Genomic DNA, 14076 nt, shown 5'->3' on the forward strand with positions numbered 1-14076 from the left:
CGCACCATTGTGCTCCAGCCTGGGCAATAAGAGCGAAACTCCATCTCAAAAAAAAAAAAAAAAAATTAATGGGGCTGAGTGCAGTGGCTCACACCTGCGACTCCAGCACTTTGGGAGGCCTAGGTGGGAAGATAACTAGAGCCTGGAGTTTGAGACCAGCATCGACAACATAGAGGGACCTCATCTTTACAAAAAATTAAAAAATTAGCCAGGCATGGTGGCACACACCTGTGGTCCCAGGTACTTGGGAGGATGAGGCAGGAGGATCACTTGAATCCAGGAGGTAGAGGCTACAGTGAACCCATGTTCATGCTACTGCACTCCAGCCTGGGTGACAGAGTGAGACCCTGTCTCTTTTTAAAAAATTATATATGTACACACACGTACACATATGCACACATATAATAGATATTCCAGTGAAGTACTTTTCAACTGTTCACAACAGAGGATGGGGAGGCACGTGAGAGGGATGAAATCCGCCATGACAGGCGAAAAGAGAGACAGCATGACCGGAATCTTTCCAGGGCAGCTCCTGATAAGAGGTAGGTGTTATTTAAGATACGTACCAATCGTGGAGGCTGGGCATGGTGGCTCACCCCTGTAATCCCAGCACTTTGGGAGGCCGATGTGGGCAGGAGATGGGGACCATCCTGGCTAACATGGTGAAACCCCATGTCTACTAAAAGTGCAAAAAATTAGCCGGGCGTGGTCATGGTGGGCGCCTGTAGTCCCAGCTACTTGGGAGACTGAGGCAGAAGAACGGTGTGAACCCGGGAGGCGGAGCTTGCAGTGAGCTGAGATGGTGCCACTGCACTCCAGCCTGGGCAGAGCGAGATTCCGTCTCACAAAAAAAAATGATAGGTACCAATCATGAAGAGTGGCCTTTTTGTACCTTTTAGAGCAGAGTTTTAGTCCACTAAGATCAGTTTTGCTTCTCTCCCTTTCTTCTTCAGTTTGATAACTTAATACATTAGCACTTAATTTTCTTATACTTAACTTTGTCTTAGCTCTAGTTGACTGTCTTTGGAATGAATCTTCCATCACTTAAGTCAGAATTGAGAATGATGGGAATATGGAAAACAGAATTGAGATCAGATTTTTGAAAAGGATGTAGTAGTAAATTTGGACTGTTATAGTCGGTTCTTTTCCTACCTTAAATGGTGAGACAAATGGATTATGTGCCTCTTTAGACAGGAAATAAGCTGTCATGCTTTTACTGAGATCATTTTATATGCATAGTACTGCATCTAGTACAATTGAGAAGAGCAGTTTTGAAAGAAGTGAAAATCAGCTCATTCTTAGCAGAAGTTTAACTTACAGTTCAGAAAGACAGAGCTATCCATAAAATAATTTGAGAAAATTTGCAAAGCACTTTTAGTAAATATAAATGTATGGAACAAACTAAATACATATACGAGGACATAGAGTAAAGTAGGGATTGGGGAAGTTTATGGCTCACCAAAGGCTGAGGACTTAAAGTTCTGAAAAGTAGAGAAAATGCTGCAATACAAAGGTGGAAATCTGAGTGAGGGTTAAATGCAAATATAAAATATTTTCTTCCCAAATGAACAGTTTTCTATGCTCTGATCATCCCATGAGCCTAATACATTTTTCAAGTCATATTTTAAACACAAAAAAGAGGCTGGGCACAGTGGCTCACACCTATAATCCCAGCACTTTGGCAGGCCAAGGCAGGCAAATCACTTGAGGTCAGGAGTTCAAGACCAGCCTGGCCAACATGGTGAAACCCCCATCTCTACTAAAAATACAAAAATTAGCTGGGTGTAGTGGCCAGTTTCTGTAGTCCTAGCTACTCGAGAAGCTGAAGTGGGAGAATCATTTGAACCCTGGAGGCAGAGGTTTCAGTGAGCCAAGATCGTGCCACTATACTCCAGCCTGGGTGAGAGCGAGGCTGTGTCTCAAAAATAAAGATAAGCATTAAAAAGATTCCTGCTGGTATTAATTGGCATATTTCATCTCCCTGGATAAATGACGTCATAGAGAAGTAGAGACTCTTACTCTTGAGTTGAGAGTTGAGGGTAATGTACATGTAGAAGGAGGAGCAAAGTGTGAAAGTGTTTTAATTAATGACAGTCTTGGTTAGTAGTTCCTGAGTTGTAAAAGTTACAATGGCTCTGTGGATAAATTGGGCCCTCAAAACCAGTAAAGTGGCTATCAGAATTGACAACACAGAAAAGCTGTAAAATTGTAACTGGATGAAAATCAAATAGCCTGTGGAAATCATTTTGTGACCTGACTTTGTAGTAAAATAAGTAATGACAGTTACCATGGTTTCATTGGGATATAGATTGCATGTATAATGAAACAGTCAGGAAACCAAATTAATTTGAATGTCAAAAATCATACTAACTAATTCAGTCATTGACATGTTTTCCTGAAAATTCTAGTGGGATAAAATTACTAAATGTAGTTAGATAAAAGAGCTGTTTCTAGCTTATTTAAAATGATTCCTGTGCTACATCTAAATTGTATCCACTTCCCCAACCCCCAAACCATCATATGATGGTAAATATAGACCATAGCAATTTTATATATCAGCGTGGTTGTAAGGTGATTGCTTATATTAAAGAATTCCATGTCAATGAATCTGTTAGATGTTCTTTTGAGCTAACAGGATGTCCTAATTGTAAAACTCTCCCTCTAATCTGAAATGCTTTATAAGGGCTGCCAACTTGATTATGTATTATCAAGGAATATACGTTCACAAGATGTGAATGTGACATATTCATGTCCTTTGCTTCTGAGATTGGTTGTATTTCTATTGAACATACTCAGTTTGTCTATAAAGAGTTTTCAGTTAGTGATGTCGTGTTTCAAAATAGGTCGAAACTTCAGAGAAATGAAAATCGGGATATCAGTGAAGTCATTGCTCTCGGTGTTCCTAATCCTCGGACTTCCAATGAAGTTCAGTACGACCAAAGGCTCTTCAACCAATCCAAGGTACAAGTTTAGGAACAGCGTATTGTTGTGTTGATGTGAATACCTATCCTCAGGGAAACGAAAATTACCATACTTCATATTTGGATGTAAATGCCAGCATAATGACAAAAAAATTGGAAGTTGTATGTTGAAACTTGAGACAAGAAAGATGAAACAGTTCTGATTTTAACTTCTTACAGTGGACTGAAATTTGAGACACTAGAAGAAGAAAGAAATTAGGTGATTAAAAACTTGGTGCTGTGGTATGTCAATCTTTTGTTTTTAAAATAGAATCAGGGAGGCCAGGCACGGTGTCTTTTGCCTATAATCCCAACACATTTGGAGGCCGAAGCAGGCAGATCACCTGACGTCAGGAGTTTGAGACCAGCCTGGCCAATTGTGGTGAAACCCCAGCTCTACTAAAAATATGAAAATTAGCCTGGTGTGGTGGTACATGCCTGTAATCCCCACTACTTGGGAGGCTGAGGCACGAGAATTGCTTCAGCTTGTGGTGAGCCAAGATTGTGCCACTACACTCTAGCCTGGGTGACTGAGACTCTATCTCAAAAAAATAAAATAGAGCCAGTATCCTACAGAAGTGCCTCTTGGGTTTTTTGTTGTTCATTTTTGGGCTTTTTTTTTAATGCTATAGAAATTTGTCAATTTGGGGGAATCTTTTAAAAATGAAGCTGTAAAACTGGATTAAAGTACTAGGCTGGCTGTCAGGAAATCTGATTTCTAGTACCAATTGCCATTAGCTAACTAGGACACTTTAAGCCTGGGAAAACACAACGTGGGCACGTGCACACACACACACACACACAAGGTAAGAATACAGAGGTGTAAATTCTACTGGAAAGTGGAGTGGGAAACTTTATGACTTGGAGGTTTTAATTAAGCTCTTCTAAGTGATAATTTATTAGGTGCATTTTATATTCTTGGCATTGTTCTAAGTCTTGTTATTATCTCAATTCTTACAAAAATCCTTTGAAATAATACTATTATCTCTTATGTTATAGATGAGGAAATTGAAACACAGGTTTACCTTGTGATTGATGGAATTAAGATTCAAGTCTTGATTTCAAAGCTTTTTTTTTTTTTTTTTGAGATGGAGTCTCACTCTGTCACCCAGGCTGGAGTGCTGTGGCGCCATCTTGGCTCACTGCAACGTCCACCTCCCAGGTTCAAGGGATTCTCCTGCCTCAGCCTCCTGAGTAGCTGGGATTATCACAGGCACATGCCACCACGCCTGGCTAATTTTTGTATCTTTAGTAGAGACAGGGTTTCATCATGTTGGGTCAGGCTGGTCTCGAACTCCTGATCTTGTGATCCTCCCGCCTTGGCCTCCCGAAGTGCTGGGATTATAGGCGTGGGCCACTGCGCCCAGCGCATGTCAAAGCTTTCTTAACCACTATACAATGGCAGCTTACCAGCTGAGCAAAGGGATCTAGGGGTGAAATTTCACATAAGTAAATATTTTCAAAATAATCAATCACCTGTTAGAAGCTTAAGCTTAAAACATTTAAAAATTGTGATGAAAATATTTCTGGCTGGGCACTGTGGCTCACACCTGTAATCCTAGCACTTTGTGGGACCTAGGCAGGCAGATTGCTTGAACCCAGTTTAAGACCAGCCTGGGCAATATGGCAAAATCCTGTGTACAAAAAATTAGCTGGACAAGTCAGCACACACCTGTACTCCTAGCTACTTGGGAGGCTGAGGTGGGAGGAACACTTGAGCACAGGGAGGTTGCAGCTCCAGTGAGCTATATAGCATTTTGTGAGACCAAGGCAGGCAATCACCTGAGGTCAGTTCAGGACCATCCTGGCCAACACGGTAAAACCCTGTCTCTACTAAAAATACAAAAATTAGCCGGGTGTGGTGGCACGTGCCTGGAATCCCAGCTACCTGGGAGGCTGAGGCAGGAGAATCGTTGGAACTGGGAGGCAGTGGCTGCAGTGAGCCAAGAACACGCCACCGCACTTCAACCTGGGTGACAAAGCGCGACTCCGTCTGAAGAAAAAAAAAATATGTGCTAGCAGTTTCTTAATGAAGACCTTTTTTTAATTTGCAGTTCAGATTGTTGAAAATGTGAGCTACAGTTTAGCAAGGGTTTACTGTAAACATGTTATGATTCAGCTTTTGATAAACAGTGTTTACACTCTAATGTCATCCATTTTTCCACAGGGTATGGACAGTGGATTTGCAGGTGGAGAAGATGAAATTTATAATGTTTATGATCAAGCCTGGAGAGGTGGTAAAGATATGGCCCAGAGTATTTATAGGCCCAGTAAAAATCTGGACAAGGACATGTATGGTGATGATCTAGAAGCCAGAATAAAGACCAACAGGTACCAATTCATACAACTCAGTTTCAGTGTTTACACTGGTGAAAGCAAAGTAGTTCATAGTCTTTTCTCTTGTTCCCTAGATTTGTTCCCGACAAGGAGTTTTCTGGTTCAGACCGTAGACAGAGAGGCCGAGAAGGACCAGTTCAGTTTGAGGAAGATCCTTTTGGTTTGGACAAGTTTTTGGAAGAAGCCAAACAGCATGGTGGCTCTAAAAGACCCTCAGATAGCAGCCGCCCCAAGGAACATGAGCATGAAGGCAAGAAGAGGAGGAAGGAGTAGACACAGGTCTCTTCATAGTGAATGAACTTTACCCATTACCCTAATGATGCAAGTCATATGGGGGAACACTTTGTAAATGGTCAGGATAAAAAACAAATCTGGGTGCCGGATCCCAGCACTACTTTTTATTACCGGAGAATGGGGGGGAGGAATAGAAAATTCTACTTTGAATTATCTAGTTTTTTTAAAGAGTGGGTTGTGTTTGTGCTTCTCCTACCTTTCAGCATTTATAGAACATGCTGCCCCACATACAAAGTCAAGACCACTTCCTTTTGTGTGACACTAGTAGTTTGGGGTTAATATTTTGTGTAAGAACAGCTGCATATGAGCAAAGTTAACCCAACCACAGTGAGGAGGATGTTCACATACTGGAACTGTCCTGCCAAATAAATTTTGCCCCTGTTATGCTCTGTTTTAATTTGGAGTGGGCAAAGTAATCTCTTGCTTGGTGCAACTATTTGTTTCAAATAAAAACATTTAGACAAAATTCTCAGTTATGTTAGCTTTATTAATAGGCTGCGGTCTCAAAAATCTTTCTCTTCATCATCAGATGTTTGCAGAACTTTTGGCCTTTGAGCTTGAACCTGGACCTGAAAAAAATAAGCACTGTAAGGAAGGAAAGGCAATGTCTGCAAAAACATTCAAACTGAAAATCGCTTTTTTATTAGGGAATCAGTATGAATAAATCAGGCAGTTTTTATTTGTACCTTGTTCTTCTGTTTTCTCCTCAAATTCCTTTTACCATCTTGATACTATGACTCCCTAACCCTCAATTAAAAATTGTAAATCAGGCCAGGAGCAGTGGCTCAGGCCTATAATCCCAGCATTTTGGCAGGCTGAGGCAAGAGGATTGCTTGAGGCCAGGAGTTCAAGACCACCCTGCAACATAGCAAGGCCCTGTCTCATTAAAAATAAATTTAAAAATAAAATAGTAAATCAATTTGGCCCAAGATCACATGGTGGGAAAGCCAAGATTTCAGCCCCAGCTTGCCTGACTTGAAAAGTAGACTGCTGGCTGGGCGTGGTGGCTCCCAGCACTTTGGGAGGCCAAGGCGGGTGGATCGCCTGAGGTCAGGAGTTCGAGACCAGCCTGACCAACATGGTGAAACCCAATCTCTACTAAAAATACAAAAAAATTGGCTGTGCGTGGTGGCACATGCCTGTAATCCCAGCTACTCGGAAGGCTGAGGCAGGAGAATCACTTGAACCCAGGAGGCGGAGGTTGCAGTGAGCCGAGATCGCACCATTGCACTCTAGCCTGGGCAACAAGAGTAAGACTCTGTCTCAAACAAACAAAAAGAAAAAAGTAGACTGCTATGTCCACTGTGTTATATAAACTGGTCACTCTACCACTCCCCATTCTTTTTCTTTTTTTTTTTTGAGATGGATTTCGCTCATTGCCCAAGCTGGAGTGCAATGGCACGATCTGTCTCCCGGGTTCTTCTGCCTCAGTGTCCTGAGGAGCTGAGACTACAAGCATGTGCCACCATGCCCAGCTAATTTTTTTTTGTATTTTTAGTAGAGACGGGGTTTTTCCATGTTGGTCAGGCTGGTGTCAAACTCCCAACCTCTGGTGATCCCCCCACCTCAGCCTCCCAAAGTGCTGGGATTACAGGCGTGAACCACCGCACGTGGCCTACCACCCCACCATTCTAACAAGCATTAAGGTAGCTTCACTTACAAATCTCTCAAAAGTCCCCATCATTCCACATTTATGACCTATTTAATTGATACATAATTAAATAGTACCTACATGTATATCATCTGGTATAGAAAAACAAATTTACCTTTACTCCATCTATAATATGATATTCCTGTTGTAGTGCATTCTGAAGTTCTTCTTCTGAAGAAAACTGAACCCAACCCAAACCTCTGTGAAAGCCAGTCTCCTTGTCCTAAAAATTCAAAATATAGGAAAAGATTAATCATGAACTTGAGAAAGTTTCCATGAGCTCCAAATCAAACTACCAACTTTTTCATCTGCCAAAAATCAGATTTTTTTTTTTTTTTTTAGGCAGGATCTTGCTTTGTCACCAGGCTGGAGTGCAGTGGTATGAGCCGGACTCACTGCAGCCTCAACTTCCTGGGTTCAAGCAATCCTCCCACCTCAGCCTCTTCAGTAGCTGGGATCACAGGTACATACCACCATGTCTGGCTCATTTTTTATATTTTTTGTAGAGACAAAGCCTTGCCATCTTACCCAGGCCGGTCTCAAACTCCTGGGCTCAAGCAGTCTTCCCATCTGGGCCTCCCAAAGTGCTGGAATTACAGGCGTATGCCAGCATGCCCAGCCAAAAATTGATCACAGACATAAGTGTCAGTAACCTTGCTTTACACCCTTCCCGATTACCCAAAGCTAAATCCCTGTTGTTAAACTTCCTGTTTTCCTTGCTGCCATTAGGAGAAGATATGGGTCATGAGCTTTCTGTGTCATTCTAGATGCAAACCATACTAACAGTAATAGCTAAGGGAAATTTTGATCAGTACTTTTCTTCTAAGCCTCGTTTCTGTAAACTAGAAAATTAAGTCTCAAAGGCTTGTTGCACTCATTTCTGAATCCAGTCACCCTCATCACCACCACGACTATCATATGTTCCTAATGAAAAACAAGAAAAGATAGTATTTAGCCCTTACTAATTTATAATTTAGGTTAACCTAGTTATAGACTTCTGGTTAATTTAAACAATTTTGCTACTTTCCCTTGTGCAAAAGTTTCAACCTATACATCACATACAGAAAACAGATTCTAGAGTGCTTGGATGTACCCTGCCCCTCCAGCCCTTCAACAGAAAACAGGTATTAAGATGTCTAGTGCCTGTAGATGACAAACTGGTCCTCATTAGTCTCATTCAAGTTATGCTGTGCTTTGCCAAAAAAAATCAAAATCTTACAATTGCTCCTATACTTCAAGGATAACTTTATAAGGAATAACCTAGAATACAGGAGAAGTTTCTGGTGATGTCCCAATGATCCATTCACTGTAGATAAGACAATTTCTAAAGCATTCCTTTACTGTCATGTGACCACTTCCACAGTCAAAGGCATTAAGTTTATAAAACAGGCCAGGTGCAGTGGCTCAATCCCAACACTTTGGGAGGCTGGGGTGGGTGGATGGCTTGAAGTCAGGAGTTCGAGACCAGCTTGGCCAACATGGTGCAACTCCATCTCTACTAAAAATACAGAAATTAGCCAGGTGTGCTGGCACAGGCCTGTAGTCCCAGCTACCTGGGTGACTGAGGAAGGGGATCACTTGAACTCTGGAGGCAGAGATTGCAGTAAGCTAAGATAGCGCCTCCGCACTCCAGCCTGGGCGACAGAGCAAGGCTGTCTCAAAAAAAATAACTCAGTCCAGGTGTGGTGGCTCATGCCGGTAATCACAGCACTTTGGGAGCTAAGGTGGGTAGACTGCTTGAGTCCAGGAGTTGCAATATGGTGAAGCCCAATTTCTACAAGGAATACAAAAACTAGCTGGGTGTGGTGGCACATGACTGTAGTCCCAGCTACTCAGGAGGCAGAGGCAGGAAGGATCCCTTGAACCCAGGAGGTCAAGGCTGCAGTGAATATGATTGTGCCACTGCACTCCAGCCTGATGACAGAGTGAGACCCTGTCTCAAAATAAGGAACCAGGATTTCCAACTTGAGTACAAAGAATTTAACAAAAAATTATTTTTTGTCATATTTCATTTTGTTTTACCAACATCAAAGCTGCCTTTTATTTAAATCTAAGATCTATTCTTTCCAGGTCCTATTTTATTTATGGACCAAGAAAAACCTATTAATTTTTTTTGCAAGGAACTTTTAATTTAAATGCTCTTGAAAAAATTGAAGTTTTCATGCTTATACAAAACATTTCATCTCCATAATACATGTGCCCAACTTTTCTATTCAAATATATAAAATTCCATTGCATCAGTGACTTAATATCTAATCAATCCCAGTGATGAACATTTAGGTTTTTTCTTCTTACTTGACATTAAGCAATGCTGCTTTGCAATATTCTTGACCACATATTTCTGTAGGATAAATTCTTAGAAAAGTAATTGCTAGATCAAAGCAAATATAAATTCTTAACTTTGGTATTTTGCCAACTACACATCAGAACTGAAGGTATCAGTTGAACTTCTCAACAACTTGAGTGCCAGATTCCCTACACCTTCACTGGCACTATATATAACTAATCTGTTAGTCTTTGGGAGTCAAGTAACATTAAACCAGGAATTAAGAATTTAAGTTCCTTTATGTTGTTATTTTACCACAGCCCTTACAGTGCTGCAAGAAAAAAAGGTTTCAGTCAAGTGTGTGTAAACTATGTACTCACATCACACCCTAAAAAAGCCCCAGAAAAATACAGTCCAGGATAAATTTATAGGCTGATTTCTAGACCCTCCCAAGGAAGCAAAGGAAATGTAATATAAAAATACTGTTTTATTAGTTATAAATCTAAAAAAGAAAATGGTACTCAATGAAGATAAAACTTAAAATATCCTCTGCCAATTATTAGAAATCTCAAGTCCTTATTAGAATACTGTAGTAGGCAGAATTCTAAGATAGGCCCTATGATCTCCATGCATTCCTCCATGTCACACCCTATATAATCCCCTCCCCTTGAGTGTAGGCAAGACCTGACTTGCCTCTAACCAAAAGAATACAGCGAAAGTAATGGGATGTCACTCCTGTGATTACGTTCAATGTAAGATGCCATCTTAGCATACTGGAGAAACCCTTGCTGGCTTTAAAGAAGCAAGCTGCCATGTTGTAAGACAGCCTACAGATAAACCAGGTAACAAGGAACTGCAGGGAGTTCCCAGGTGAGAGCAGCTCCCAACTCAGAGCCAAAGGTCAGCAAGAAAACAGACCTCAGTCCTACAGTTAAAGATGAATTCTGGCCAGGCGTGGTGGCTGACACCTGTAATGCCAGCATTTTGGGAAGCCCAGCAGGCGGGTCACTTGAGGTCAGAAGTTCAAGACCAGCCTGCCCAACAGAGGGAAACTCCATCTCTACTAAAAATACAAAAATTAGCTGGGTGTGGTAGCACGTGCTGTAGTACCAGTTACTCAGGAGGCTGAGGCAGGAGAATGGCTTGAACCCAGGCAGCAGACGTTGCAGTAAGCCGAGACTGCACTACTGCACTCCAGCTTGGGCAACAGAGCAAGACTCCATCTCAAAAAAAAAAAAAAAAAAAAATTTTGTCACCCACATGAGGGAGCTTGGAAGTCAGTCTTTTTCCCCAGTAGACCCTTTGATGCACTACAGCCCCAGCTGACACGTGGAATATATAGCTATGTGAGACCCTAAGGAGAGGACGCAGCTAAACTGTGATCAGCTGTGAGATATGTGCTGTTTTGAGCCATTATGCTTGTGGTATTTTGTTATACAACAATAAAAAAACTAACACAAATACCTATGATAAAGCCTTTTCACTTTTTAATCAGTATCACTCAAAATGTTATCAATGGACTGTAGGACAGGCACAGTGGCTCACGCCTGTAATCCCAGCACTTTGGGAGGCCAATGCAGGATGATTGCCTGAAGCCAGGAGTTCAAGATCAGCCTGGGCAACATAGCAAGACCCCCATCTCCATAAAAATAAGCCAGTACAGTGGCTCACACCTGTAATTTGAACAATTTGGGAGGCCGAAGTGGGCAGATAGCTTGAGCCCAGGAGTTTGACAAGACCAGCATAAGCAACACGGCCAAACCCCATCTCTACAAAAAATACAAAAATTACCCAGGTGTGGTGGCGCATGCCTGTAGTCCCAGCTACTCAGGAGGCTGAGGTGGGAGGATCACCTGAGCCTGGGAGGCAGAGGTTGCAGTGAGCCATGATCGCATCACTGCACTCCACCTGGGGTTATAGAGCAAGACCCTGTCTCTTAAAAAAAAGAAAATGAAAAAATTTTTCCAGCCTGGGCAGTATGGCAAAACCCTGTCTCCACTAATACCAAAAAAGTTAGCTGGGCATGGTGGCACATGTCTGTAGTCCCAGCTACTCAGGGGGCTGACGTGGAAGGATCACTTAAGCCTGGGAGGCAGAGGCTGCAGTGAGATCAGACCACTGCACTCCTGCAGGGGGACAGACCAAGACCCTGTCACAAGATAGATAAATAAGAGTTTTTTAAAACACTTTAAGCTTTTTTTTCTTTTTTAACAATTTTTGTGAGTGTATAGTAGGTGTATATATTTATGGAGCACATGGGATATTTTGATATAAGCATGCAATGTAAAATAAGCACATCATGGAGAATGTGGTATCTATCCCCTCAAGCATTTACCATTTGACTTACGGGGTATCCAAACCCTCAGGCATTTATCCTGAGTTAAAAATAATCCAATTACACTCTTTGAGTTATTTTAAAATGTAAAATTACTATTGACCATAGTCACCCTGTTGTGCTATTAAATAGGTCTTATTCATTCTATTTTTTTTGTACCCATTAGCCATTCCCACCTCCCCCTACTTTTTCTTAATACTTACAAAAGGTACAATACACTTTTTTACATGGCCAAACTGTGCAAAGTATTCTTTCAGCTGACCTGTGTGGCAGAAGAAAACATATTAAAAGCAGTTACTATATTTTCGATTCTCTTAGATTGTAGAAAGAAACTAACAGTGGTCCCAGGGTCACCAGACTTCTTGTAGACAGGAACTACTTTGCATTTCCCTAAAGGCTTAAGATTTAGGAAGCAGCTATGGTACTGACTATAAAGTCACAATGTACAAGACTTGGTGGTGAGGAGGGGAGATGGACAGACAAGTTGTTGAGTTGGCTGCAGTCTCCATCCTCAGCAAACATCAAGTGTTTTCATCATATCAGTTACTGTGCTATGTGGACTATGATCCCTGTGAGCGGATCACAAAGAAGAAAAAGACCAATTACAGTCCAGTGTGTATCTAGGTATACCGAAGATTTCCAAATAAAATCCCAACTTACTGGTCCTTCACAATTTAGTAAAATGAGTTGACCTCACCTACCCTTCCTGCCTTATTTCCCACTGCTGGTCCCTAGTTACTCTCTAGTACAACAAATTGAATTATCTGTATCTGTCCTGCGGATTACCCTCTTTGCATATGTTGTTCTCTCCCCTCCGTATGTTGGTAATCCTATCTCCCCCTGCCTAACTTACAACTATAACTATTCTTCAAGACCCAAACCAAATACATCCACTGAGTATTATTTTATTGGGCTCCTATCACAATACAAGACAACGTACTAGCCCTGTAGGACTTCAAACATTTGGAGTATATAAAGACTAAAAACTACATGATCTGTTTCTCTTGTGAACTACAGTGCCTGTACTTCACTGAATTACTTTTTATAATATCTATTTAGTTCTCCTAGTTCACCAAAACCTCACTGGTTCAACAACTGCCCTATATTTGTTCTAAGTCTCTTCATCCCCACCACTACTACACTGTAAGCTCCCTCAGCATATAAACCACCATGTTTACCGTGACCAATAAACAGTAGGGCCTCAATATTGGCTAAATGAATAAGTAAATGTCCACTAATCCTTCCAACAATCCACAGAGACTAAATTTTGAAGGGATCTAATGTTTAAGTCAAACCAACTGGCAAGATCAAGGTCTCACAGAATATGATACTGGAGAACAAAATGATGTTAAACATATGTTTTATACCAGATAATTAAAGTCCTAGAAGACACTGATTTCAAAACAAACCAGCTCTGGAAGGTAACCCCCTTCCTAAATTGCCTAAAATGGTGAAGGAAAAACAGCTGCAAGCACCAAGAAGAATGCCTACCACAGAATAGATACTCAAATATTTGCTGAATCAATGGAACAACCAAGAGAAACTGTTTCAAGGTTGTACATAATGCTCACTCTTTTTAAGGGTTTTAAACTAGCCCTTTATTGTCTGGAAACTTACATCCTCAAGATGCTAATGAAACTCCTCAGCCTTTCCATCAAGTTTCACAGGGCCTACGGGAGACTTTACTGGGCTTGGTCTTCACCAACCACATGTTTAAAAGATGAGGCACAAACCAACCTATTTCCCATTCTACTACTCACATCTGAGCCACAAAAAACTAAGAAGAAACTAAATCTTGCTCCATTTTGTTTAAAGGGGCTGACCTGAAACATGAATATCTACAAAAAAAGTGACCACGAATGTTTACATGTTGGTAAGCAAATATGAAAACCTCATCTCAAAACTGCAACTGACAAAAATTGAAGGTGGTGAAAGATTTTAGAACTAATTATTCCAACCTTTATCTCAAGACTAGGCCCCTCCCGTAAGTTTCCATTTTAGTTATCGTGAAAATAACTATCATTTGCTGAGTACTTACACTGTATCTAACGCAAGTCTAAGAAGTTTGCATATAAACTCACTCCTCTCAACAATCCTATGAGTTGGGTATTATTGACTACATTTTATCGATGAGTAAACTGAGGCCCAGTTGTGAGTCCTTTTCCCATACTAACTTCAGTTAGTCAGGTGATACAACGATTAAATGGCCAAGCTGGAATTTTAACCTCAACGG

At 41.2% G+C, this 14076-nt stretch overlaps 2 protein-coding genes across 9 annotated transcripts in view; one reads left to right on the forward strand and one right to left on the reverse strand.

Annotated features, from left to right (window-relative positions):
- SNW1 (SNW domain containing 1) overlaps positions 1-6057 on the forward strand; it is a 56425-nt gene extending 50368 nt beyond the window's left edge. For 2 of the 3 annotated variants that reach the window (XM_011949488.1, XM_011949487.1), the window contains exons 11-14: positions 446-542; positions 2844-2961; positions 5128-5291; positions 5372-6057. In XM_011949488.1, the coding sequence (XP_011804878.1) occupies positions 446-542; positions 2844-2961; positions 5128-5291; positions 5372-5570 (578 nt within the window). In that variant the 3' untranslated portion in view covers positions 5571-6057. Of the gene's footprint in view, positions 1-445; positions 543-2843; positions 2962-5127 lie in introns of all 3 variants that reach the window. The other variant, XM_011949486.1, reaches the window with a different exon arrangement.
- The window catches only part of SLIRP (SRA stem-loop interacting RNA binding protein), a 74140-nt gene that overhangs the window by 59248 nt on the left and 816 nt on the right, over positions 1-14076 (reverse strand). For 2 of the 6 annotated variants that reach the window (XM_011949480.1, XM_011949485.1), the window contains exons 2-3: positions 12047-12105; positions 7358-7465 (exon numbers count right to left, since the gene is read on the reverse strand). In XM_011949480.1, coding sequence (XP_011804870.1) covers positions 7358-7465; positions 12047-12105 — 167 coding nt within the window. Of the gene's footprint in view, positions 1-2567; positions 3160-6057; positions 6177-7357; positions 7466-12046; positions 12106-14076 lie in introns of those variants that run through there. The other 4 variants (XM_011949484.1, XM_011949481.1, XM_011949482.1 and 1 more) reach the window with 4 other exon arrangements.

This window comes from Colobus angolensis, unplaced genomic scaffold (assembly GCF_000951035.1).
Source record: "Colobus angolensis palliatus isolate OR3802 unplaced genomic scaffold, Cang.pa_1.0 Scaffold3, whole genome shotgun sequence".
Lineage (NCBI taxonomy): Eukaryota > Metazoa > Chordata > Mammalia > Primates > Cercopithecidae > Colobus > Colobus angolensis.